This window comes from Pelmatolapia mariae, linkage group LG16_19 (assembly GCF_036321145.2).
Source record: "Pelmatolapia mariae isolate MD_Pm_ZW linkage group LG16_19, Pm_UMD_F_2, whole genome shotgun sequence".
NCBI classification, from domain to species: Eukaryota; Metazoa; Chordata; class Actinopteri; order Cichliformes; family Cichlidae; genus Pelmatolapia; species Pelmatolapia mariae.
In genome coordinates, this window is record NC_086241.1 from 1,400,508 (window position 1) to 1,425,804 (window position 25,297).

The 25,297-nt window shown below is 44.9% G+C and overlaps 4 protein-coding genes across 13 annotated transcripts in view; all 4 read left to right on the forward strand.

The window, feature by feature from the left end:
* Positions 1 to 2,678, forward strand: part of stxbp5l (syntaxin binding protein 5L) — a 136,748-nt gene extending 134,070 nt beyond the window's left edge. For all 9 annotated transcript variants that reach the window (XM_063499735.1, XM_063499726.1, XM_063499729.1 and 6 more), the window contains one exon: positions 156 to 2,678. In XM_063499735.1, the coding sequence (XP_063355805.1) occupies positions 156 to 197 (42 nt within the window). In that variant the 3' untranslated portion in view covers positions 198 to 2,678. The remainder of the gene's footprint in view (positions 1 to 155) is intronic.
* Positions 2,679 to 4,860: 2,182 nt separating this feature from the next.
* poglut2 (protein O-glucosyltransferase 2) lies at positions 4,861 to 11,034 on the forward strand. The gene is made up of 10 exons (XM_063498183.1): positions 4,861 to 5,313; positions 6,872 to 7,077; positions 7,222 to 7,427; positions 8,353 to 8,430; positions 8,633 to 8,805; positions 9,563 to 9,800; positions 9,893 to 10,102; positions 10,184 to 10,273; positions 10,462 to 10,566; positions 10,902 to 11,034. The coding sequence occupies exons 1-10, from the start codon at positions 5,126 to 5,128 to the stop codon at positions 10,917 to 10,919; spliced, it is 1,512 nt and encodes a 503-aa protein (XP_063354253.1). The 5' UTR covers positions 4,861 to 5,125; the 3' UTR covers positions 10,920 to 11,034.
* A 698-nt stretch (positions 11,035 to 11,732) lies between these two features.
* tex30 (testis expressed 30) lies at positions 11,733 to 15,420 on the forward strand. Of its 2 annotated transcripts, none has more exons than XM_063499019.1 (5): positions 11,733 to 11,775; positions 12,641 to 12,877; positions 12,993 to 13,044; positions 14,086 to 14,300; positions 14,494 to 15,420. In XM_063499019.1, the coding sequence occupies exons 1-5, from the start codon at positions 11,758 to 11,760 to the stop codon at positions 14,662 to 14,664; spliced, it is 693 nt and encodes a 230-aa protein (XP_063355089.1). In that variant the 5' UTR covers positions 11,733 to 11,757; the 3' UTR covers positions 14,665 to 15,420. The 2 variants fall into 2 exon arrangements, with proteins under 2 accessions (XP_063355089.1, XP_063355091.1); XM_063499021.1 differs by lacking the exon at positions 11,733 to 11,775 and adding an exon at positions 11,790 to 11,965.
* Positions 15,421 to 15,879: 459 nt separating this feature from the next.
* nepro (nucleolus and neural progenitor protein) lies at positions 15,880 to 22,910 on the forward strand. The gene is made up of 9 exons (XM_063498260.1): positions 15,880 to 15,987; positions 16,124 to 16,278; positions 19,430 to 19,518; positions 19,846 to 19,974; positions 20,123 to 20,200; positions 20,294 to 20,589; positions 20,681 to 20,739; positions 20,822 to 21,036; positions 21,115 to 22,910. The coding sequence occupies exons 1-9, from the start codon at positions 15,903 to 15,905 to the stop codon at positions 21,428 to 21,430; spliced, it is 1,422 nt and encodes a 473-aa protein (XP_063354330.1). The 5' UTR covers positions 15,880 to 15,902; the 3' UTR covers positions 21,431 to 22,910.
* The last annotated feature ends 2,387 nt before the right edge of the window (positions 22,911 to 25,297 follow it).

Sequence of the window (25,297 nt, forward strand, 5' to 3'; positions counted from 1 at the left end):
ACATTAACAAAAACTGAACTGAAGCCAACAAAAGTGGTTATTAAATGATTCTCTTGTTGGCAAATCAATAATTTACTTCCCGCTGCAATAAAAAGAAATCCTCTCAAGCTTTCAGTCCTTCTCATTAAGAAGATGTCATTTGCTATCTTTTCCAGCTGATGCTGAAGTGCAAGGACAAGAAGTGGTACCAGTTCTAATAGCAGGACGGAGGCCTCGGTCTGCCCTCATGCTGCTGGGAACGATATGCCGCGACGGGACTTTCACTTCAAAAATGAAAGCATTCAAAGAGAGGCACAGTGACTTTGTCTTTATGGCTTCTGGCTTGGCTTCATGCACACACTGTCACATCGCTGAGTGATGAGGACGGGCTAGTTCCCCGTCTAGACCTGCAGCGAGAAGGACGGTGAGGAGATGGCGGCATTTGAAGGTCTGAAGATGGAACTGGAAGTGTCTGAGTGTGTGTGTGTGTGTGTGTGTGTGTGTGTGTGTGTGTGTGTGTGTGTGTGTGTGTGTGTGTGTGTGTGTGTGTGTGTGTGGTTTTTCTGGACCTTACTGTGTAGATAGTCAAAAACTAAGAAACCAACAAGAAATGCATGAAACAGCAATGAATGACTAAAAATATACAACTGCCATATTAAAAAGCAGCATGCTACTTTAACATGAGAGTCAAACATAAAAAGACGTTTTATTTATGATGTAAGCCAACAACACAAATTATGAAAAACTTTCTATTTTTTGAGATATTAACAAAAAATGATATATAAAAAGGGAAATGTATACCTGCATTGCTACTAAGCCAAAAGTTGTGTTACTTTCCCTTTTTTTAATGTTTCTTTTTCTTTTTACTCCTTAGTCTCAGCTCATATTACTTCACACACTATATATAACAAACGCACACAGTTAACTTTGTCTACACACACTTAAAAACCGCTAAAACGTTGTTCGTACTCTGGGCTGCACAGTGCAAATGAAATATAAATCAGTTGTATTAACACTCAGCTCTCAGCAATCTAGTTCCACTTTTCAGCTGCTGCAACTTACAAACCCGTGAAATGAACATGAGGGAAGACGTGGGTGTGGGAGCGTATTGTGGTCAGTGTGTTTATATCTATACTACAAACTTACATTCACGTGCCATAAAAACCACGGAGGAGCTGATCCACGGGTTTCCTGTGGCTCACAGCAGAGGAGAACGGTGACCGTGGCGGGCGTTTCTCAAATGAAAATATGAAGGTGTGTTTTAGTTGTCCCCGATCTTTGAGTCTATCGCTGCCTTCGTCAGACGTTAGGTCACGTGTGCAGGTGTGAGTGAGGCAGAAAGAGAACCACAACCTGGACCCTCCCTCAGCCAGAGCATCCAACGTGAACGACACCCTCGCATCTCTCTCCACCTCGCTCTGCAGTTTGTGCATTCTGGTGTGCAACCCGAGCAGTCGTCTTTTCATAATGACAGGCAGTACTCGTGGTGATTGTCAGCGTCTTTGTGATGGGAACATGAAGAGGAGTTGTTTGTCAGTAAGCGGTTCGGGAGAAGTAACAGTTTTTTCCAGTGATGTTCAGCCGTCGAGTACGTGAAAAAAAAAATGAAGGCGTTCGTTTGGTTTTGGTTTCTTTTCCTTTCGATATCGTTCTTGATGACTATGACTATGATATCCTTGTGTCGCAGTCCTATATTTGATGGTTACGGCCTCTTTAACGAAGGCTTTTGTATTTTAAAAACAACAAATGTGTCATGATACATGGTCGTCGTGTATCACATCGTGATTGTGTTACGTGTCAGTGGGTAGCCACACGACAAGGACTAACAACATCGAGTGAGGAGGATATTTTGTACTTGTGTATTTGTCTGTATTTTGAACTGAAAACTCAAACACGGGATAACCGGCATCCGTCTCTCACACACATCAGACCTTTATGCTGATCGCGTCGGCGTCACTCCCGCGTGAAACGTGCACGGCAGCACATACATCCATAACCTGAAATAATGAGAGGAACATGTGAATCTGCATTGCTAATCATCTTTGCCTGCTTCCTGTCAGGCGGCTGAGACATTCCTGAGGCTCGAGCGGCCTTCACACACGTTTATTTTTACCGACTTCACCTGAAATCCTACAGCCGAGCTACCTGGATTTCAGAGATTACACGACTTGGTTCAACGGGGTGTCTAAAACACATCAAACTAATAATGCCGTTCTCTCTTATCTCTGTACCGTCAATGAGATTTGTGTAAGTGCAGAAAAAACAACACAAAACCAAAATACACAAAAAAATTACAAAAAAACTCAGATTCTGCTGACAGGGTGTTTTGTTAGAAGGTTTTTGGTTTCTATGTTTTCAGTTTTTATATTAACTGTACAGTTCAATCTTGGGTGAAAGGTGAAACAAAAAAATAAAAAATAAAATATATTCTTGGGATATTTTCTGGTATCTGTTGTACCTGTTACTGCTGGTACTGTATCTGGTATTCTGGCTCTGTTTAAATCACAGGAACTATGTAGTTCTTCACACTGTAGTATGTTAAAGAGGCATTCACTTGGTTTTCTCAATGATGGCAGCAAAGTTTGTCTTATTTAAATGGATTCTACCACTTTTTGTTCTTCTTGATATTATACTAGTGTAATAGAAATTACTTGACAAAAAATGATCTGAAAATATGTTGATGCAACAGCAAATTGAAATAAACATTGATTGATGTACACGGCTGAGAGCTCTCGTCACTAAACCAGCTGCGAGTGCAAAAGCACTTTAGTTTGACCTTTGTTCAGGTAAGTAACCACGTTTTGACCCGCAGGTAAAGCCGGGATCAGGTTTATGCAGTTATTGTCATTTACCTTTTATCAATAGTAATAAAGCTTCCAGACTAAGAACTGTCCTTCCTCTGGTAAATTCAAAGCTACTTGCCAGGTGAGTCTAATGACATAAACAGGACTGGGGTTCATTTAAAGCTCAGAAATAGTTCATGAAAGCCACAGATGTAACTGTGATATTCTGTGATGTTAAAAGCAAAAAGACTGATTTTGCCAGTGCATCATATTTATGTAGAAACTTTAATTTTTTTGACAGTTTTGTTAGATTTAGTAGGTCCATAAGTTTTCTGACTGGAACACAGTTTGTGTACTTTTATACACCACTGCAGTGCATTTATAAATCAATACGCGACTAACGTGCAGACTCCCTGATTTTATTCAAGGTTTAACAAAAGTACTGCATTTACTGTTCATTTCTATACGCTGTCCCCCACTTTCAGAGGCTCAAAAATAATTGGCCTATTGACTGACAAACAGTTTAACCAGTTACGCTTTTATCCAAACCCAACGAGTTGTCAGTGGAAGTCGAGGAGGACCTCATTAGGCTGAAAAAGAATCAACGTATCACACAAACGGACCAAATCAACCGAAGAAGACAGCTGAGGTGGATGATCGCAAGTTCTTTCTTTAGTTAAAAAAACAACTCTGTAACATTTTAACCCTCCAGAGGAGGGAGGAGTGTTATTGTCAAAGAGACACCTTCATGAATCTAAATAAAGACGGTTTACATATCAGTTCAATTTTATTTATACAGCAACTGTTGCCTCAAGGTGCTTTATACTGAAGGTAAAGAACTACAATGATATACAGTCATATGACCCCCTGTGATCATGTGCGACAGTGGGAAGGAACCAGGGGGCCATCTGCTGCAACTGGTTTGGGGTGAGGGGATGAAGACGGGACAAAAGACAGGCTGTGGAGTTAATAATAAATGCAGAGTGGTACATAAACACTTGTTTGCAGTAATGGGAAGAGAAACTGGAGAAGGAGGAAACAGCTCACGAGCCAAAGTTCGGCTATGGCTGCAGTGGAAGAAGGATGTTCGTCTTTATTGTGACTGCTGATCGAAGCAGCAGGATGAGCTGTGAAGAGCTCAGGGCTTCCTCTCTGCTCACATTCAGATAATCCTGCAGAGCTGATCAGACAGAGCTTCACAGTGCAGACGGATAATGAGCCAAAGCAAACTGCAAAAACCGCACAAGACTTTCTCAAGGAAAGCAAAGAAAGTCTCCAATGTCTGAGTCAGTGACCTGATCTCAGCCCAACAGAGCAGCTTTAGTTATTAAATACACAACTTAAGGCAGAAACTCAGAAACAAGAGAGACACCGCACTAAAGCCTGGCAGAGCATCTCAGGTAAGCAAACAGCACGTGGTGATGTCACCAGGCAGTAAAATATTATTGCAAAGACTTTTATCCAGATACTAACATATAAAGTTTGTATTCAAAATTATGTTAGTCTGACCAATTACTTCTGAGCCTCTGAGACAGGGGGAAGATTTATGGGTTTTATTTATTTGAATTAAAGCTGTGAGTTACAAAAATGGTTTAATTTTCCACATATGGCCCTAACTGTACTTTCAAACAGAATATTTAATATTTAGACTGGAAAAAAAAGTTCTTAAACTTTAACTTCTTTGAAATCTTTCAGGACTTCAGATTTGTACAAATTTAATTTAAAAACATTTCTATTTTGTACAAATAAATATATTAAAATTATATCTAGTAAAACAAATACGACTGCGCCGTATAAAATCACATTAATTATAGTTTGTTATAACTTTCAGGTGACATTTATAACATGTTTATTATCATTTATATTATTACCAGTAGTGGGAGGAGTCATTTTATTGTTATTTAAACATGAGGTAAAGTTTTCATTTCCAACCACTTACCTTCAGGCCAGCTTGTACCGAAGACTTTAACTTCCGTGTTTCCGTCCAATCACATTTACACCTGCAGCTCCATCGGTCTCTTGGCCAATCGGGTCTCACAACGCGCTCTGTTGTCCCGCCCCCTTTCATTCAGTTAATTGTTTACTCGACTGTAAAAGATTTTTTTTGAGTTAGCTGCCGGTGTGCTAGCAGCGTTAACGTTCCTGAAACAGCGACACCGCGCTCGTTCTAACCGGATGTGAAATGCGGTGTCTGCGGTGAGTCGTGTGAGTCTAGATGGAGCGAAGCGAAGTTCACACGCTGCACACTGACTTCAGTCCGGTCGCTCAGTTTTCACAGAGTTGAACGAACAATGGCAGTTTGGGCCGGCAGAGGCCGAGAGCTCGCACGACTGTAACCCGTGTGAGCCTGCGCATTGGCCGGTATGTCTGCACTGCGGCCGTGGTGGCTGCTCTTCTGTCTGGCTGTGCTCGGGCATGACCTGCGGGGGTCTCAGGCGGGCTCGGCCCCCAGCGCTGCGAACACTTTAGTATGGGGACCTGGGCTGGAGGCTAGCGTCGTCCTTCCAGCTCGATTCTTCTACATACAGGCGGCGGACAGCTCGGGGGAAAAGTGAGTAATGCCAGGCCTGTGGTATGCGACTCCAGCTGCAGAGCCTGGAGTTTACTGTTAGGTGTGATTTAACAGTCAGAAGTATCAAAGGTCTGAATGTTGCTGTGTGCAAAATCACGTCTTTCTCTGAGTGCAGTCTCCTCCGTATCTCCTCTGTATCACTATCAGATCTACAGTGCCATGTAAAACCTCTCTGTTCTTTATATTAGAAGAGAAAGGGGACACAAATGTGCCGGTAAATATTGAAATGCAGCAAAGAAAGAGTTTATATGATTCTAAAAAGCGTCAGAGTGAATATTTAGTTTGACCGCCTTATTGTTCAGCACAGTCTGAGCTCTCTGGCAGCTCTGTGAGGATCTTCAGGAACAGTTCTCCAGGCTTCCTGAAGGACAGTCAAAGCTCTTCCTCGGATGTTTCTGCCTTTGGTTGTGTTCTCTGTCAGGATGATCCCACACTGCTTCAGTAATGCTGAAGTCCGAGTGTCATGCTAAAGAGATGTTTCCAGATGTTCCTGCGTGGTGGATCAGACTCTGTAATTCATCAGTTTATCAAAGATCTCCAACAGCACTGACTGACCTGAAACCATGACAGAGCCTCCACTGTGCTTCACAGATGGCTGCAGACTCTCACTGTTGGACGACCTCCTGACCTCCTCGTACACACTGACCATGACGTGGATCCATCTCTCCATCACACCTGTTCCTCTGACCTTCAGTCCAGTTCTGGTGTCATTTTCAGCCTCAGCCTTTCCTCCTGTTTCCCTTCAGCTGTCCTTAACTGAGAGCATTTCTGATGAGGCTTCAGTGAACAGTGACCGTCGCTCGAGTTTGGTGGATTTTTATGCTTGAATCAGAGCTCCTTTGATGGGGTGTCCAAAGAAAAACACTGAGACACCTTCAGAAAACTGGAGAACTATTGCTCAAGAGAACAAAGACATTTATATTTTATCTTATCTATTTGTACTTATAAGCCAAAAAAACCTGCATGACTACAAAAGGACACTATATAAAATTTTAAGTGTGGTGTTAAATCTGAAGTTTAGACCTGATCTGTAGTGTGAGAGCAGATATGAAAGACAAACCACAGGCAGGACGACGTTAGACGGCCTCCGATGACCTTTTTCATCACACAGTTGCAGGAGCTTATCAAAGGTGCCTCCTCTCTGTGGTTATCATGCCTGCTACAGTCATTACTGCACCGTGACCTGGTGCAGACACACTAACTGTGCAAAAAGTGCACCAAACCATAAAAAACTGCAAAACACTGTTTTCAGTGCACAAGTTGTTACTCTGAGTGACAATCCAAGTTACCCAGACACATCCATTAGGAGACCACCATGGCACAGATGTTTTCTCTGACACGCAAACTTTAAACCTTCTTGCGTGTAGAGAGTATAAACTGTGAGTGAGCGCTGAAATGAACCATACAGATGATGAACTGGCAAAGGTTAAGTCCAGTGCTTTGTAAACATTGGCTCGTATTTGTTGTTATAAGATGAGATGCTGTCCGACTCTCCTGAGCAGCAGTAGATATCATTGTATTCTCCCTCCTCCCACAGTTTGACTGCATCACCTGGTGAGAAAACCTTTGAAGTAAAGATTGTGTCTCCTGTGGAGCAGTTCACCAGGATTTGGATCCAGGTCCTGGATCGTCGGGATGGCTCGTTCCTGGTCCGCTACCGAATGTACGCCACCTACTCGGAGCTTCACATCCACGTTTTGCTGAAGAACGAGCACGTTGCCAAGTCACCGTTTGTTCTCAAAGGTAGGACGCGGTCCGTGAAGCTGCAATGTTCACTCTGATAAATGACGTCATGAACTTGATTCCTGCTCACGCTCCAATCCTGAGTCTTCACCTGCTGTTTTTGCTGGATCCAGAAACTTAATGAGTCAGTGTTGTCGTCTGCAGGCCCGGTCTATCACGAGGGATGCAACTGTCCCCAGGAGAGCGGCTCTGCGTGGGAGGCCCACATGCACTGCCCTCAGTCCTTCGCACAGATAGAGAGGGACCTGTCCTTTTACCCGAGTGTCGACCCAGATCGTAACGCACAGGAGATCCCACAGCGCTTCGGACAGCGGCAGAGCCTCTGCCACTACACCGTCAAAGACAACAAGGTGATTCCACCTGGGGAAACAAACACAGATGTATCATAGGTGTTTTATGCAGGTATGTTTTACCTGAGAGGAAGCTGAGAGAGTCAGCTTTAGCTGATGTCTGTGGGCCTCTCCAGTCAGGCCTTCTTAAACCATGACACCATGTAAGCCTCTGGACACACATCAGATCCAAAGGTGAGTGTAGAAGGGAAGAATAGGAAGGGTAATGTTCCTTCATCCTGGACCCTGGAGCTGTGTGACTCACCTGTAAGAGCAGAGCCAGGTGTGCATGAGTGCTGCTGTGATAGTGATGAGTCTAACACACTGCTCGCATTACATGAGAATATTCAGGAACGTATCTACTTCCATGACTAGTTCCCTCTAAAAGTATGACTGTGGTAAAGTGAAATTGATGCGTTTAGTAGTAAAAACTACCACAGTAGTACTTTACTACTGCATTTCATACTGTGTGTGTGTAAGTGCAGCCGAGTCCCTTTATTCAGAGGTAAATGTGACGAGCTGTCTCTGTCACACTTCAGGGTTTCTGTTGCTTTGATGAGAGTTTGCTTTGTTGCATCACAAACTGCTTTGTCTTTGTGTTTTTGTCAAATTTGAATGTGAGCTGTGGATCTGATAAATGTGCTCTGTGTTCATTTCATATCTGAACACTTTAAACGAATGAGAAGGATAAAAGTCATTTCCACATTTCCAAGCATGCTGAGTTGTTAGCTCTTTATTTATTTTAATGTCTGCATCATTTTACAGTTCTGTCTGTTTTCTTTATAGTTTAACGAAATACTAAAGTCACTGTATCATTGCAGTAATGACTCATGCATAGCTGTCACTGACTCCTGTAATCCTGAGCAGTGGTGTAATCTATTAGCTGTGAAGGTAATCTTGGATTGTTGAGCAGCTGTTTTCTGTAATGTGTTTCTATTGTCTTTAGATCTACGTGAGAACATTTGGGGAACATGTCGGGTTCAGAATCTTTATGGATGCCATCCTGCTGTCTCTCACCAGAAAGGTAATCTGTGTTTACTTTTACTCAGCCGTCGCTCAGACGACCAGAAGCACACTTTGATTTTTAATGTCTGTATATGTTGATACATCAGGGATGAAACACAACTGGTGCAGTGCATGCTGGTTAGGCTTTTAGGACGTCATCATCAATGCAGATATACAATCAGACAGTGGCAACAGTAATGATTATCATAAAACATTTTCAGGTGCGGCTCCCTGATGTGGAGTTTTTTGTTAATCTCGGCGACTGGCCGTTGGAGAAGAGGAAGCCTCCTGAGAAGCTTCATCCCATCTTCTCCTGGTGTGGCTCCAATAACACCAGAGATATCGTCATGCCGACCTATGACCTGACCGAGTCCGTCCTGGAGACCATGGGGAGGTAAAGCTGTGTGTGTGGAATGCAGTACAATTGTGGTTTCAGCTGAAGTATTACTACGTTACCACGGAAACTGGCAGTAAATTCAATTCAGTTTTATTTACACAGCACAAAATCACAACAACAGTCGCCTCAAGGTGCTTTATAATTTAAGGCAGACCCTACAATAATACATACAGACAAAAACGCAACAATCGTATGATTCCCTATCTGCAAGCACTTTGGCAACAGTGGGAAGGAAAAACTCCCTTTTAACAGGAAGAAACCTCCAACAGAACCAGGCTCAGGGAGGGGCGGGGCCATCTGCTGCGAGTGAGAGGAGGGAGACAGGATAAAGACATGCTGTGGAAGAGAGACAGAGATTAATAACAGGTATGATTCAATGCAGAGAGGTCTATTAACACATAGTGAGTGAAGAAGAAACACCCAGTGCATCATGGGAATCCCCCGGCAGCCTACACCTACTGCAGCATAACTAAGGGAGGATTCAGGGTCACCTGATTCCAGCTAAATCATCACGTGCTCCTCTTCAAGTACGCTTGCTCTGCCATCACTGAGGCCGTCAGTAAGCAGACTGAAGTGTGAACCTGATGCCGTGCATTTCCTCCTCTCACCTTCCTGCTGTTTGAGTTGATATTTACTGCATGTGTGATAATGAGAGCTGTTTAATGTTGGACCGTCACCTGCTCACCTGTGAGGTTAGTGATGTCACAAACTGCAGAGGATGTAACATTCAGCACATCCTCTGCCCGCTGTACAGGGTGAGCCTGGACATGATGTCGGTTCAGGCCAACACGGGGCCGCCGTGGCCCGAGAAGAACGCCACAGCCTTCTGGAGGGGGCGGGACAGCCGACAGGAGCGCCTGGAGCTGGTCAAGCTTTCGAGGGCTCACCCGCACATCATAGACGCCGCCTTTACTAATTTCTTCTTCTTCAAACACGATGAGAGCCTCTACGGGCCGCTCGTCAAACATGTTTCATTTTTTGACTTTTTCAAGGTGAGATGAATTATATTTCGTAAAAATGCTTTTATTACGTCAGATATTCTTATGCTAATGTGTGTTTTTTCATTGTTTTCATGCATCACCAGTACAAGTACCAAATAAACATTGATGGCACTGTGGCAGCTTATCGGCTGCCGTACCTGCTGGCGGGGGACAGCGTGGTCCTGAAGCAGGATTCTGGGTACTACGAACATTTCTACAAGCAGCTTCGAGCGTGGGAGCACTACATCCCTGTCAGGGCAGACCTGGGAGACCTGCTGGAGAAGATCCAGTGGGCGCGTGACCACGACGAAGAGGTGACGAGAACACGTGACTGGATCCTCGCTGGTTTCACTAATGACGAGTGAAGGTGGTGTAATTTTGTTTTCTTCTTTCAGGCAAAGAAAATTGCTCTCGCAGGTCAGCAGTTTGCCCGCAGTCATCTCATGGGAGACACCATCTTCTGTTATTACTACATACTGATCAAGGTAATGTGATTACAGTTTCAGAGTTACTGCACGACTGAAAAAATATACAAAGTATACAATGTTACTACTCACGCAGTCTTACTGTGCTCGCGCTGCGTCGCACTGACACAATGCTGATTATTCTTCATTTGGACCGATGTAAATGTGTCGCACTTCCCTCACGTGTCATATTTATGCGTGCGAACTAGGAGTACGCCAAACTCCAGGTCACCGAGGCGAAGATCCGGAAGGACATGGAAGTCGTGGAGCAGCCCGCTGATGACCTGTTCCCATGTTCCTGCCACAGGACAAACGTGAGAAACACCCAAATGCTTTGTTTGCTCTGCAGCTTGTGTCTGTGCTGTGATCAGCTGTATGAAAGATGACAGGATGTCTGCGTAACAAGCAGAGGTTTTCACATGTCGTGGTAGGCAAACAGATCCTAATGACCTTATTTTACTTTTTGCACATCAAGAAGAGGAAACAACGTTAAAGCTGGGATAGTTTTATTATTCTACAGTCTGTGGCGCCATCTGGTGTACGTGAGGCGTCACTGCAACTACCAAGAAGACACGTTAGAGTGAACGTTTGGACCAACGTGCTGTTCTAACAGGAGTTTAACACGAGTGTTTTCATGTTTGTTTTCCAGGTGAAGGATGAACTGTGACTGAGCTCCTCCCACTTCATAACTGACAGCCTTTTTTTTAAAGTGCCAATTAATTGTATGACTATGGTTTGAATATCTGATTCTTATTTTTCAATAAATACTTTTAATGTGTTCAGAGCGTGTTTTTTCTCTCTGATGTCAGATTATTTACTCAGTGAGGTTTAGTGCAGCTGACCGCTGTGCCTGCTGGAAAATCAGCTGTGGCCACGCCTTCAGTTTACCTGACGGATAAAACAGAACTGAAAACATTTAAAATAAAAATCGTATCCTTGTGAAAAAGTAAACAAACGGAAGTGTCATAAAGTTAATGCTGCTGTTTATAACTGACCATTACCCTGTTGCATGGTTTAGATTTGAACCACAAAGCATTGAGTCACTGTTGGTGAGGAGTCATTGCCCTGCACAAAGTGATACTTTTGATGAGATATTCATCCTGATATATAAAATCAAACATTATGGTCAGACATGGATAAAACTGGAAGTATGAAACATGATAGAGAGTACAGAGTGATGTTTCAATTGATCAGATGTCAGTAATATACAGCAATGTCCCAGTGTGCAGGATGACTGGGAAGGAAGGGAAGTGTTATAACCATTATGAAGTATGACATGCTGCGTTTCCAGTACGTCCACTGGATAAAGATATATTAAAAAGTGAACAATCTGAAACAAATAATTTTAATGAAACTTAACATAAACATTTCAAACCATTTAAAAAAAAAAAAAAAAAAAGTACTTTAAATACAGGTTTGGTAACGCTGTAGTGACCACTCCTCCCCGCTAGGTGTCACTAATAGGCATTGAAGTCCTCGGTGTTCCAGAGAAGAAGCTGCTTGTGATGGAGACGTTTGAGGAGGTAAATATGAAAAATAAAAAGCAAACATGGCAGAAACCAGAGGCAGGTTAGAATGAAACGGAACTCGAACCAGGAACGGAGCCCGGAGCACCGACGCTAACGGCACAGAGAGGACGGGTGCGCGAGAGGCTAGCGCGCGCCATGACCTGTGGGCTCGGTGTGCTTCACAATCACATAAACACCTGCGCAGGTTAGAGAGCCTGTAGGCAGTGAGAGCAGCAGGAACAGTAGGAAGTGTCTGTGAAGGTTCTCAGTCATCCAGGTCATCGTAGTCACAGGAGTTTGCAAAGAAAAGCGTCTGGACTTAAAGAAGTCCAGACGCTTTTCTTTGCAAACTCCTGTGACAACAGTAGGAAGTGTAAGCCTCGGGGAATTCAAAGGTTTCGAGTCTGATTTTGAATAAGAGCGTGGCTGTAACTGATCTCAGATCAGCAGGCAGCTGGTTCCAAAGATCAGGACCACAGTAAGTGAAAACACCTCCAGCCCCGAGCTCTGACTCTGGGAGCAGCTGATGACCTGACAGGTGTGACTGGGTCAGAGACACGGAGCAGGTCACAGAGGTGCCGGGACCAAACCACAGAGAGCTGTATGAACTAACAGAAGGATCATAAAGGTCACAGGGAGCCAGTGTGAAAGTAATGTGGTCACGTGTGTGTGTACCTGTGAGTCTGAATGAGCTGATGATCTGGAGAGTGTTACAGTAATCTGACCTGCTGGATATGATGGACCAGTGTGTCAGAGTCAGCTTGAGATAAGACTTCTGATTTTTCAAGTATCACCATGTAATCATCTTCACTGCTCTGTAAAGGGGAAGAGTGAGAATGGTTGGCTGTGAGGTTCTGAATCGGTGCTCGCTGGCTTTCAGGAGGCGGTGAAGGTGCCGTTTGGGGCCAAATCTTTAGATGCTGCCCTGTGCGTCCCTGCCGCCGTGACAGACGCTCACACCGCCGTGATCCTCACGCACGGAGCCGGGGGAGACATGAACTTCAGTCAGCTGGTTTCTCTGGCTCACCAGCTGGCATCACACGGTTTCCTGTGCCTGCGCTTTACATGCAAAGGTTTGAACCTGGCTTACAGGCTGAAGGCGTACACTGCTGTGTGGGTACGTAAAGTCAAAGAAAACTGCACTCACTGCTTTACGTGCAATATTACAAGTTTTTTGTAGTGCACCAGTATGATGTAACGTTGTGTGCTGTTTAACGTGTTTCCACCTGTAGGACTACCTGAAACTACTGCAGAGGTTCACAGTAAAACGCGTATTTTTTGGAGGTAAGAAGCCTTAAGATGTCTTGATGCATTCTCAATCATCCAGGAAAGTAAATCTCCAAAAGTTGAATCTGTTCATCTGGACGTAGCGTTTTGTGGGAGAAACGTTTCGTCACTCATCCAAGTGACTTCTTCAGTCTCAGCTGACTGCAGGTTTCTCCAATCTTATAAACAGTACATTTGCATAATGACTGAAACCAGCCCACTGAAGGAACAATGGGCTGGGAGGTCAGTTCCTTAATCATAATTATGCAAATTCTCAAATTCTTACGTGAAAAGGGAAAGACCATCTCTGAATCGAGGAGGGGCCTAAGGGTACATCTGTCACCATCTTACAATGCTGTGATTGCAGCCATTCCCCAACTCTCTGTGAATGGGACTCATGGCCATTGATCAGTGGGTTTTGGTCAGTGGTTGTTGATCAATGGTCATGAGAATTTGCATAATTAAGATTAAGGAACTGACCTCCCAGCCCATTGTTCCTTCAGTGGGCTGGTTTCAGTCATTATGCAAATGTACTGTTTATAAGATTGGAAACCTGCAGTCAGCTGAGACTGAAGAAGTCACCTGGATGAGTGACGAAACGTTTCTCCCACAAAACGCTACGTCCAGATGAACAGATTCAACTTTTGGAGAAGCCTTAAGATGTTCAAAACAAAAGAGGAAGAGCTCAGAGCAGAAACACTGTCGGGTCATTTTGTAGTCGGATGCAATTTTTTGTTTCTCTCACAGCTGTCAGTGATGCAGGGAGGCTGGGCCTCACTCCAAAAGTCTCACGTACTTCAGTTTGCAAAGTATTCTTGTACTTTAACAGTTTACTTTGGTGGGAAGTATGTTAATGTGGTAAAACAGACCCGACGGTAATGTCCTGGGCTTAAAGACCGCACCACCTCTGTCCATGAGTGTCTGCCTTTAACTGATGACATCACCAGATACCACATCTTTACCTCTGAACCTCCATCTGTGTTTAAAGTGAAGACGAGGACATGCAGCACTGTAGAAATAACTGAGTGGGAGTCCTTGAACACTGTGACGTTTCCACAGGCAGGTCGATGGGGTGTCGTGCGGCTGCAGCTTTAGCTAGGCGACTGAGCGAGGAATCCGAGGCCGCGGTGGAGGGTGTGATCTGCTTGTCTTTCCCCCTGCACCCCCCAGGGCAGACGCATGCACACCGCCAACGGAGCGAAGATCTCAGGGCGCTGCCGGCGCACACGCGTGTGCTGTTTGTGTCGGGCACTGAGGACGACATGTGTGACAGGGTGAGGAATGAGAAGGATTCATACCTAATGCATGTTTCCTTATTAAACTATTAGAAGACTGTCCTGTGTGCTCATTATTGCTGTTCTGTTAGTTTGCATGTAGTTCTGATGTATCTGTGTAACGTGACTTTGCTCTTCTAGCCTGCGGTTTGAACGTGCTGCAGTGCTCACTCTGCTCTGTGTCCTCGCTCAGGTTCACTTTGACACGACGGTGAAAGAAATGAAAGCTCAGGTTGAGATTTTGTGGCTACGAGGAGGCAGCCATGGACTGAAGGTGAAAGGCTGTTCTGAGGTGTCCGTGATGGAGGAAGTGAACCTAAAAGTCATCTCTTGGATCCGGAATCAGGCGGCACAGGCCCCTTAATGTCCTCTCGTTAAATCTGTTGCTTTTGTGCCAATAAACGATGTCAGTATTTCACAGTGGGCGTCTGTGTGAACACACGGGGAGCTTTTATTTCTGCACAGTATGTGACAGATATTTGAAACCCGAATCTTAATGTGCAACATGCTGATGAATGTTGATAAATCAGTCTGTGCAGACATTACTCTTCCTCACCCTTCCTCTCCGTATTCATCTGAAGTCATAACTCATTACAGTTTAAAGGTGTTTTTCTGCTGCACAGACTACTTTTAGCAGCACTGAAAACTGATTATGCAACAAACAGTTCAGGAGTTATACACCAGAAGAAGTTTGTTTGGGATTGAGGAACCTTAATGCATTACATAAGAACGTCCTGGGTCATGAGGAGCCCCTCAGAGGCCGCCTGTAGGACAAAGGAGAACACAGACGTGATGATGATGCTGTCGGTTTGTGAGAGGAGCTGAGAAAAACTGTCTTTCACATGGAGGTTTTCACATCAACCCCTCGCTGAAGTTCCTCTATGAGTGGAAAGTGGAAGACGACCCTCAGTTTGAAGTTGAGTGTTTGCTTCCTGCCTGTACTGTCACAATAAAGTGCTGTTCTCCTTACAGCACATTGTGGCACAGCAGTGGTTTGTGCTGTGTTTCAATATAAAGGTCACTTTTTCAGGGGCTTCAGTTTTGACCCTCACCGTGTTTGTTTTAATGAAATAAATATTCTGTTTTTGTGTACAAACAGGAATAACGTATATGTTTACAAATGCTGTGTTAATAATCCATTGCTCTATTAAAAAAAACACTTTGGAAAATGCAGAAAAAACGTTTATTGTCATTATCCTCGTTATGTTTTCTTAATTTTAATATTTATAGGCCTTTATTATTTCTACGCTTTTGTTCTGATCAGTTCGTGATAATTACTTGGAGTAATCATTTGTGTTTTTAGTACTTTAGCAGAGCAGACTGGGCGACTGCGGTGCCTTTTTTTCCATTTTAACAGTTTTTATTCATTATCAGGAAAAGCATAAAAAAGCAGACAAACAAGAGAGAAAAACCCCAAAGGAAATACATTAAAGTCATTATATACCTGTGCAAATACACATATGGGGGAAAAGGAAAAGAAAAAAAAGAAAAAGTAAATAAATATGCGGTGCCTTTAACACAGACGATGACGTTTACGCGTGCTCGTACGCCATTGGCTCTGGGACTTCCGGGTCGCATTTTGTTTTTGATGCAGACTCGAGCATGGCCGTGGAGCTCTGGAACAGAGTCAACGTCCCTTTTCCCAGCGCCGTGTCCGCTGTCCGTGTGCCCTTCACCGCACAGACAGGTACGAGCCGCAGCGCGGTCACTGACGTGCTGTGTGCGAAATAACACGCCGCGTGCGACCCACGTGGGAGAGCCAGGACTCGGCGCCGCGTGGCTGTGAGGTGACGATGATGATGACGGTGTTTGTGTTTGTGCAGCTGCAGACGTTGAAACGCTGCTGACGGAGAGCGAAAATGTGCTGAAGCTGGTCCGCAGTGAGATCCTTCAGACGGAGGTCAGGCTGCTGTACGAGCTGCTGTACGTCCTGAACAACAGCTACCAGGGCAACAAGACGTTCAAGGCACTGAAGCAGGTGAGTGCTGTCTCCAGGGCAACCGTGGGTGTGTTCATCCCGAGCTGAGGGCAACTCGGAGCGCGCCCACCTGAGCTCCGAGTCACGTACAGGTGTACACGACAACATGTTCCTCCTCCTGCTGTGCCTGAACCAGCTGTCTGCAGCTACCTGTTCCTCATCCATGCAGTCAGAGCCGGTGTTCTGACAAACCATCCTACTTTGGCAAAACGTCCTACCATAAGTAGTTTATGCACATTTCTGCTGTCACAGAGTAATTCCAGCACAAATTTAAGTAGGTATGACGGTTTGCCACTTAACGTTGCCCATCAGAGTGTGCTTGTAGCTCATATGCATACAGCCAGGATGGTTTGCCACTTCATTTTACCCGTTAAAGTATGCTTGTAGGTAACATTCACAAAGGTAGCATGGTTCGGTACTTAATTTTACCCGTCAGAGTATGTGTGTAGCTGTTATTAACAAAGGTAGAATGATTTGCCACTGAATTTTAGCTATTAAAGTATGCTTCTAGCTGAGATGAACAAAAGTAGGACGATTTGCCACTAAATTTTAGCAGTTTAAGTATGCTTGTAGGTGACATTCACAAAGGTAGGATGGTTTGGCAGTTAATGTTACCCGTCAGAGTATTTTTCTAGCTAATATTCACAAAGGTAGGACGGTTCGCCACTTAATTTCGTGTTGAAACAACAGGTAGGATGGTTTGGCAGGTAGAATGGATTCCCAGAACACCGGAGCCTGTCGTTCACAGTAGGGATGGATGATGCCACGTTTGTATGTCCGATACTGATATCATAGATTTGGATATCTGCCGATACCGATATGACTCCGGTATGGTCTACTTTTAGTCAATAAAACCGTTTTTTAAAATGTCATATTAAAATAAAAAAAGCAAAAAACCGACAAAGTTCTTCTATTATACTTGTAAGCAGCCAAAATACTGCTCAGCTCAGCTGATCTTTTTATTTAAAGCTTTGAAACAAACGTCATCACCAGTATTCAAAAACATTACAAATTACAACTTTAGATCTAAGTATTTAAAGTAATATTCAAAACGCAGTTTTATGCAAAGTTCTGAAAAACACATGAAGCCCAATATCATCACAAAATAATGTTGTGATGATATTGGGCTTGATTGATAGATTATGCCTTTAATGAAACGTTGGTTTGGCAGCACGTAGGGAGGCTCACAGTGCTCCTTTAAGTGCCAAAAACTGACATTTTCCACAACAGAAATTCAATTCAGTTCAGCTTTATTTATACAGCGCCAGTCGCCTCAGGGCGCTTTATATTGTAAGGTAGATCCTACAATAATACATACAGAGAAAACCCCAACATTCATATGACCCCCTATGAGCAAGCACTTTGGCAACAGTGGGAAGGAAAAACTCCCTTTTAACAGGAAGAAACCTCCAGCTCAGGGAGGGGCGGGGCCATCTGCTGTGATTGGTTGGGGAGAGAGAAGGAAGACAGGATAAAGAGACAGAGATTAATAACACGTGTGATGGTCGCTCATCGAGAACGACAAATTCAGCAGTTTTCTCTGTTATCAGCTTTGCTTTGTTGCTTTCTGGACGGAGTTTCTCGCGACTCTGAATGTTTTCCAAAAGCGTTTGTTGATACTTTTCTGCTTCGCGTTGGAGGCCTGGATAAACTCTGTGTACTCCTTTCTTTGGTATTTCTGTGAGTGTTTAATCATGTTTGTGGTGTTAAAGTTCCCAACACTGCTACCACATCTTCCTTTTTTCTTCTTTCAGTCTGAAGTAACTCCACGCCGCCCACAGGTCTCGCACACGACGACCGCTCTATCACGTGACACATACTGCTCCGACATGCTAAGGTCACGGCCTCGGTTATGCCGTGTCGCAAGCTTCATGAGGCACTTTTGTAATATTTAAAGGATCGGGCTACATTTTTATTTCTCCTGATATCTGATCAAGTAATTTAGGTCAGGATCAGACCGATGCTGTATGTGGGATCGATGCATCCTCAGTTCACAGAGGTTAGAAACACCCTGATCCAGGTTCAGCCTCAGACTGTTGTTACATGTAACATCACAGACATGGAAATCATGATTAACAGGATGAAAGGCTGTGTGTTTGTGACTCTGGGGACAATGAAACAGCTGTAATCAGACTGGGTCTGTGGGACGTTCGGTTGCTGTGTCGTCCACACTGATGGACACCTGTCTGTCACAGCAGGAGATGATGTAAATGTCTGAGTGCAGGTCAGAGGGAGTTTCTCTTGTGCAGAGGTCTGATTGTATTCTGACCACACTTCATGCTGAAATATGTATGGAAATCCAGCCGCTGTGGCGATCCCCTGGGAAGTACGGGAGCAGCTGAAAGTACCCGACTACAGTAACGTCTGTGGAAGTGGCTGACAGCCTGACAGCTCCCTAAATGTCTCCAGAGTCACAGCATCAGAAAGACCTCCACCATAATTTATCAGTGGGCCTCCACAGACTGCTGTTTGTCCTTCACTGATCGATGTCCTCAGACAAGTTTTAATACAAAGATAACCTGAGTGAAAATAAACTGCAGTTTTTAATGCTGATTGTATTTATTAAGGGGAACGAGGTACCCGCTGCCTAAAACTCATACATGGCTGTGCCCAGGCAGCAGGACCGCAGTCCACACTTTGTGATGTGTTGATGGTGAGTGTTTCACGTCTCTGTGGAGGAACTTCGTCCCACTCTGCTTCACTGAATAGTTGTAATTCAGACACTTTGGAAGCTTTTCCAGTATGAGCGCCTGTTTAAGGTCACCTCAGTCTGATTAAGTCCACACTTTGACTCGGACGCTCCAGAACCTTCATTTTGTCTTTAGAGCCAATCAGAGGTGGACCTGCTGCTGTGTTTCTGGTCATTGTGCTGCTGCGTGACTGCCGGGCCCACATTCTCCTTCAGGACTTTTTGGTAGAGACCAGCTCAGACCATCACACTCCCACCGCCGTGTCCGACTGCTGCTGTGATGTTCTCTTTATGTTTAATGCAGGTGCAATGGGACTCAAACCTCACAACGTTCAGCTTTTGTCTCGTCAGGCCGCAGGATGTTCTCCCAGAAGTCTCGGAGATCATCCAGATGTTTTCACTAGCCCGGTGTTCTGGCCTTAGTCACCTAGCAGACTAACCTACATGTTCCTTCCTTCAAAGGTGGAGCAGTGTGTGAACAGGCTGAAGAACATGAAGCTCGATGCTGCTCTTCAGGAACTGTCAGATCTGTGTCCGAACAGGATCCAGAGGTAGGTCTGTGGCTCGCTGTGATGTGTGTGTGACGTGCAGAGCAGGTCTTCATCGTGAACCTTCACTGCTGTGACCAGGTCGCATTCATGAACCAGTCCTTGGGAAGCGGCTCCCTCCAAGCTTTTATTTACTGAGTGCACAATGAAAATGTGTGTAGCCCGACTTTATTCCCACAGTAGACCAGGGGTGGGCAACTACATGAATGAAGTCCTCTCAGCATGCAGACGGACGTCTTTATAGAAGATAAGACGGAGATTCAAACGGTGAAATTCTGTGTGGATGTCAGTTTCTGCCACAGTCTGCAGTGGTGTGTGTGTGTGTTTTAGGCAGCTGAGCATCAAGGACGGTCAGTGTTTTGTTCCCAGTCAGCCCACGCTGGAGTGGATCTGTCTCAAAGTGCTGGGGGCCGCTCGGCTGATGAGCTGCACGCTGAGTCGCTGCAGCAGAGCTTTCACGTATCCTTCTGTGAGGCCGTTCTGTTCTCAGACTCGGCATCGATCTCCGTGTGAACGACGTGCGGATGTCTTCATCTGAACCAAGTCTGACTTTCGTGCCCTCTGCGTGTCGCCTCACAGGTTTCCCCTTAACAGCTGCTTGTTTCAGACTCTCAAAGCAGCAGATGAAGTGGGAGGAGTTTGTCATCCTGAACATGGTGATAACCAGCATGATCAGCCGCCTGTGGTCAGCACGTTTTCTGCAGCATACGTGCATTTAGAGAGAGAGAGCACTATGTCTGCAGAAAGTGTGAACACGTTGTATTTTGTGCGTTCTCAGGGTGATTTTCCGTGGCGTGCTGCTCGCCCTGTCCGGCCTCTACCGGCAGCTCCTGGAGCTTCTCAGAGACGTAGCCCGGGTCCAGCCCATGCCCTTCCTCACAGACTTCTCCCTGCCAGCTGATCTGGCTCAGTTCCTCGGTCCCTCTGATGTTTTGTTATTGACCAAGCATGCGGCGCACAGCAGAGCGCGGCAGGAAAAGAAGCAGCCGGCGAAGAAACTTCCAGCTGAAGCCAAGAAGACCTGCATGCAGAAAAGAAAGCTCAAAGAAGACCTCGGCGTTGCAGTTAAAAGAGGTATTCTGCATTCATGTGCTGTTTTTCCCAAAGAAAACATGACCTCAGTGAATCGTGAACATCCCCACTCACGTCCCTGATATTTCTCCAGGCGTCGGCCTCGGAGCAGACAGGAAGTCTTTTTTCAAGCTCTGCAGGACTTTCACAGAGGTACGTGAGCAAGCACGTGACTCGTTTCTACTTTTACTGTTTCTAATGTTCACGTATTTACTTCCTCTTCTTGCTACTCGAGGGCAAGTCGACGCCCAAACAAACGTGCAGAGCTGACAGGAGACACGAGTTCCAGAAACAGGTGAGAGAAGCTGCTTCTTTCTCACACATGGAGATCCGTGTGGACGAGATGATTCGCTGGTGCAAATCCCAGAGGATGGGAAAGGAAAAACGCCTTTTAACCTTCCTGCATTTAAAGTGCCGGCAGATGAAATACCTGGAGGCAGCGGGCTACAAGTAAGAGCGACACTTTCTCAGGAAGTCTTCCTTTAGCGTTCTGCAGAGGTGCTCATGTTCTCTCTTCTCGTCCTTCAGCGTCCAGAGGAAGCTGCAAACCTTCAAAAAGGAAGCTTGCTGGGCTTCATCTCCAGAAGGATCAGCGCCAAAGACCTTACGTTCGCTCGCCTCGAGGAGGAGAAGTGTCCACGGGAGAATTCGTTTTCATTCTCTCAGAAGGCGGTTTATGATGAGAGGCGGCGTAAAAAGGAAAGAGCAGGCGGGACGACAGACACGAGCTCGACTTGGCGGGGACGACCAGAGAAGCAGGACCGCACGAGAGGCGACGCGTCGGAGCACAGACTCTGACACTCACGATGACATCGATGACATTTTTGCCTCTGCAGGTCTGTGAAGCCTGAAAGCACCGATTTAACGTCACAGACAGACGAACAGTCTGAGCAGTCGGCGTTTTTAATCACTGTGCTCGCCATGTTTAATGTTTTTCTCAATAAGCTATAAAGCATGGGAACAACTGAAACCCCCCAGACTAAAAGATTCTGTTTTTAATTTGGGTATGCATGGAACACACACTCACCAGCCACTTCATTAGGTACGCCTGTTCCAGCTGCTTGCATACACACGTGTGTAACCGCTGGTTAGCATCAAGATATGCAATAAAGCATCTGTGGATGCACAACACGTCAACGGTTAAAGATCACAGCGAGTGTCGCTGCTGTGGTCCACCCGGGCTGGTTTCCTGAACATGCCTGAAGGATGTTAGCTGCAGTCTCAGAGCAGAGCCACGATGAATTAACCCAACCCAGTATTAGACACCTGATACAGTGAGTGTATGAAATCAAATGTAATAGAAAATAAATTAACTGATGGAGCTGAAATATGACTGTGTGAGTAGAATACTTATTTAATGAGCATGCAGACTGAAGCCTGTGCTTTTGGTTTGAAGCACACTTCAGCTCCTGTCAGTCTTTACTGAAGCATGCATGCAGTGACAGCATGTTTATGTGCTTCTTCTGTCTGAAGTTTTTTCTTCTGCAAAGGAAATGAAAATCCGTTTGTGCAGCTGTGCCAGTTTTTAAATCAGATAACGTTGGAAGTCACGCACTACAGATCTGAACGAGGCTAAGCATTTTACCAGTGTACTTGGCTCCCCCGGTGGACTCGAGGATCAGCGCACCGACAAATTCCAGGCTCGATTCATCTTTGGGAATACGGAATAATTCTTTCATCCTACGGCCCGCGGCCGAAGCAGCGAGAGACGGCTCAGGTGTCAGCAGGAATGAGTCTGTGCTGAAGGCGTCTCAGAGCCTGCAGTGGCTTCTGTTAGCAGACAGACGGGCACCGGTCCTGTTCTGACACCATGCAGGGATCTACTGTAGCAGCTGGCACACAACACTGTGCACCGAATTAGGAGCTAAAAGGTTTGTTTTGTTACAGCCACTATGTTTCATCATCACCTGCCAAAGAAGATGGAGTTGTCCCATCTGCACCAACGCTGCAGCTTTTATCTCCGTCAGAGCTTCACTGGGCTGAGCTACAGTCTCACATCAAACTGCCAGATCTATTTGAGCACAATACTTAACTTTCTGGGTTTGTCAAGGTCCACTCTTTTATTTTTCACACCCTGGAGGTGAGGAAGAGGTGCAGGAGTAAAATCTTAAAGGTCTGCATCATGCATGAGCACAGAAACTGAGCTGAGGCACAAGGTTAGTCTTGATTCAACTTGTCTCATTTATCATTTAAATAAAAAGTAATACTTCTGTAACATTAGGGAATTTTTTCCTGTTCACCAAAAACACCACACAGGCCTGCTGTTCAAATGGACTTCTTAAATGTAATATCAATAACCTTGGACTAATGCTGTGTATATCACAATAAAGACAAATGTTAATAAAAAATAAAAAAAAACAACCTACGTCAGTTAGGTCTGTGAGTATTTTGTAGCATTTCTTTGCACTTTTGCCTTTTTACTGAGCAGTCCCCGATCACGAGCGCTCCTCTACAGCTGACGGTCTTCAGTTCTCCCTGCAGACGTGTCTTTGTGCCGGCGAGTAACGTTCACTTTGGTCTTCTGGAGGTCTGTCTACATCAGGAGTGACACATGTTTGAGGTCTTTGTCACATTGGAAGAAAAAGCCACGACTCAGACACAGTTTTGCTGCCGAGTGTTTTCTCCATGATTCTTTCTCCTTGACGAGATTCCCAGTTCCAGATGTGCAGTACTCCCACTGCCGAGTTTCACTGTGGGGACAGTTTTCTTTGGACTCCTTCCTTTTTTGTCGAGACATAAGCACCGTCTCTAGTTTCATCTCATCTGACCAGAGCTTGTGCTTTAAGTCTACTTAATCTTTTTCCAGACTTCTTTCTGTTTCTCGGGTCTAAACTGGTTTCTTTGGTTTTTGGTGTGACGGCTCAAACCCTCGCTGAGGCTAAACTGGGAGATGAGCCTCAGTTTAGACTTGATTTTACAGTTTTGAGCGATTCTGTGATTGAGTGCAAAGATCAAAAGTCTGGAGTGAAGTTTTTCACCTACATGTTAGCTGGTTACAGCTACACTCAGTATGCATGTGAAGGCTTAACATCAAAATAAACAGCAGAGGCAGCACAAACCTGGAGTCTGGGTCTGTAAACACATGAATATCCCATTAAGATCAAACAGACTGTGCATGTGTAGCTTTCATGGTTTACAAAGTGTTGCTGTGATAAGATGAATTTATATTTCCAGGTCTTCATTCACCTTAACTTAGACACAGCCCTTCCATTGTCCAGTATTGGCGGACTGTTACCTGAAATAGATCCACTTTTACCATTTTCAGCATCATTATCGGGCGCGGGCAGCGAGGCGTCTGCAGCGTGTGCACCTCGGGTCAGTGTAGCGAGACCTCGCTGTCTGTCTTCTGTCAGCTGGGACGTGTTTAATAGCATAATTGTAAAGAGCTGCTTCTACACGGCTGAGTCGGCGCTGCAGATAAATATATATTTTTGTAGGTGGTTCTCCAGGGCGGGTATAAAGGTCTGTATTCCCAGTTTACTGTTCTTCAATTTATTTTCCTCACACCTTAATAGCAGAAGAGGAATTGTGCCCATAAATGTTTAAAGGCTCTACTTTTTTATAGCACGGAGCTGTGGGATTGTCAACATTTATACTCTGAGGTGTGTTAAATTAATCACATCATTACCTCCACAGGAGGAACAAAGCTGATGTGGAGTATTGGTGCCATGCACTCCTCAGCGAGGCCTGCAGTGGAACAACGAAGGCAGAAAATCACCCAGACTGGGGAAAAAAGCTCAGAGAAACCATGCAAACTCTAGATTTTAAGGATGTGAGCTCTGAATATAAACAATAATATAATTTGTGTGTATCTCATCTTTGCTTTTATTTTAGAAAACTGTCTCGTGTATCAGTTTTCTAGGATGAATAGAGAATAAAGAGAAGGATTAAAAAGTGTGAGAGCAGACGTTGGTTTACAAACCTCAGTGAGAACCGGCCCAGAGAGCTCACTGACATTTTATTGCCACCTCCATAAATGCGGTCTGCAAAAGTCCCCGTCGTGCAGTTTCCATCCACTCATTCATTTTCTATACACACTTTTCCAAGAGGCACAGTGCCCATTACACTGCAATAAAAGGTGCACTGCCTCTGCTTTGGCTCGTTCGACTAGACGAGCTTAAGGTCGGCTGCAACATCCGCTTTAACAGGACTGAGTCTCAACATCACACCTGGATTTTATCTTCACAGCATCAGCCATGCATCTTTAAAAAAATCATCATCTCTGTTCTAACAATATGTAGGAAGACATGGCGGTGCTTCTCCTGTGTCTCAGAATAAAATATTTCTTCTACGAGAGGAGAGGAGAACTCACATTTTGAGTTTCTGTAAAAGGCAAAAACAGTCCATGTCTGGGACGCTCTCTTTATTCTTACTTTACTTTGGTTAATATTTAGCCAGAGGTCAGGGTTCACTGATAGCAGGTGGTTTTATTGTTACAGAACTGCTGATCTGGCATGTCTGAGCTACAACACTTGTTCTTAATATTATGTCTCAGTGGGTGTTTCTGTGAATCACAGACTGGAGGACCAACAGTGTGTATAAGAAGGGAATGAGCCGACTGGACTCTGTGAGGAACCTCAGGTCCTTCAGTTTGTGCTGCAGAACCTCTGTCCGTCTGTAGCAGCATCAGCAAACTAGTCCACCAAGCTGGAACCTCATTGGTCAGAATCTGGAGGTGTTTGAGTCAGTGAGGGGCAGCAGTTCACTAAAC

Bases quoted from the DNA above. Each gene is read 5' to 3' on its own strand.
- nepro (XM_063498260.1), top strand. From the start codon at position 15,903: ATGGCCGTGGAGCTCTGGAACAGAGTCAACGTCCCTTTTCCCAGCGCC. The intron at 20,201-20,293 runs GTCAGCACGTTT...GTGCGTTCTCAG, and splicing joins AGCATGATCAGCCGCCTGTG to GGTGATTTTCCGTGGCGTGC. The intron at 20,740-20,821 runs GTACGTGAGCAA...TTGCTACTCGAG, and splicing joins TCTGCAGGACTTTCACAGAG to GGCAAGTCGACGCCCAAACA.
- tex30 (XM_063499019.1), top strand. The intron at 13,045-14,085 runs GTAAGAAGCCTT...ACGTTTCCACAG, and splicing joins AAAACGCGTATTTTTTGGAG to GCAGGTCGATGGGGTGTCGT. The intron at 14,301-14,493 runs GTGAGGAATGAG...GTCCTCGCTCAG, and splicing joins AGGACGACATGTGTGACAGG to GTTCACTTTGACACGACGGT.
- poglut2 (XM_063498183.1), top strand. From the start codon at position 5,126: ATGTCTGCACTGCGGCCGTGGTGGCTGCTCTTCTGTCTGGCTGTGCTC. The intron at 8,431-8,632 runs GTAATCTGTGTT...AAACATTTTCAG, and splicing joins TGCTGTCTCTCACCAGAAAG to GTGCGGCTCCCTGATGTGGA. The intron at 8,806-9,562 runs GTAAAGCTGTGT...CCCGCTGTACAG, and splicing joins GTCCTGGAGACCATGGGGAG to GGTGAGCCTGGACATGATGT.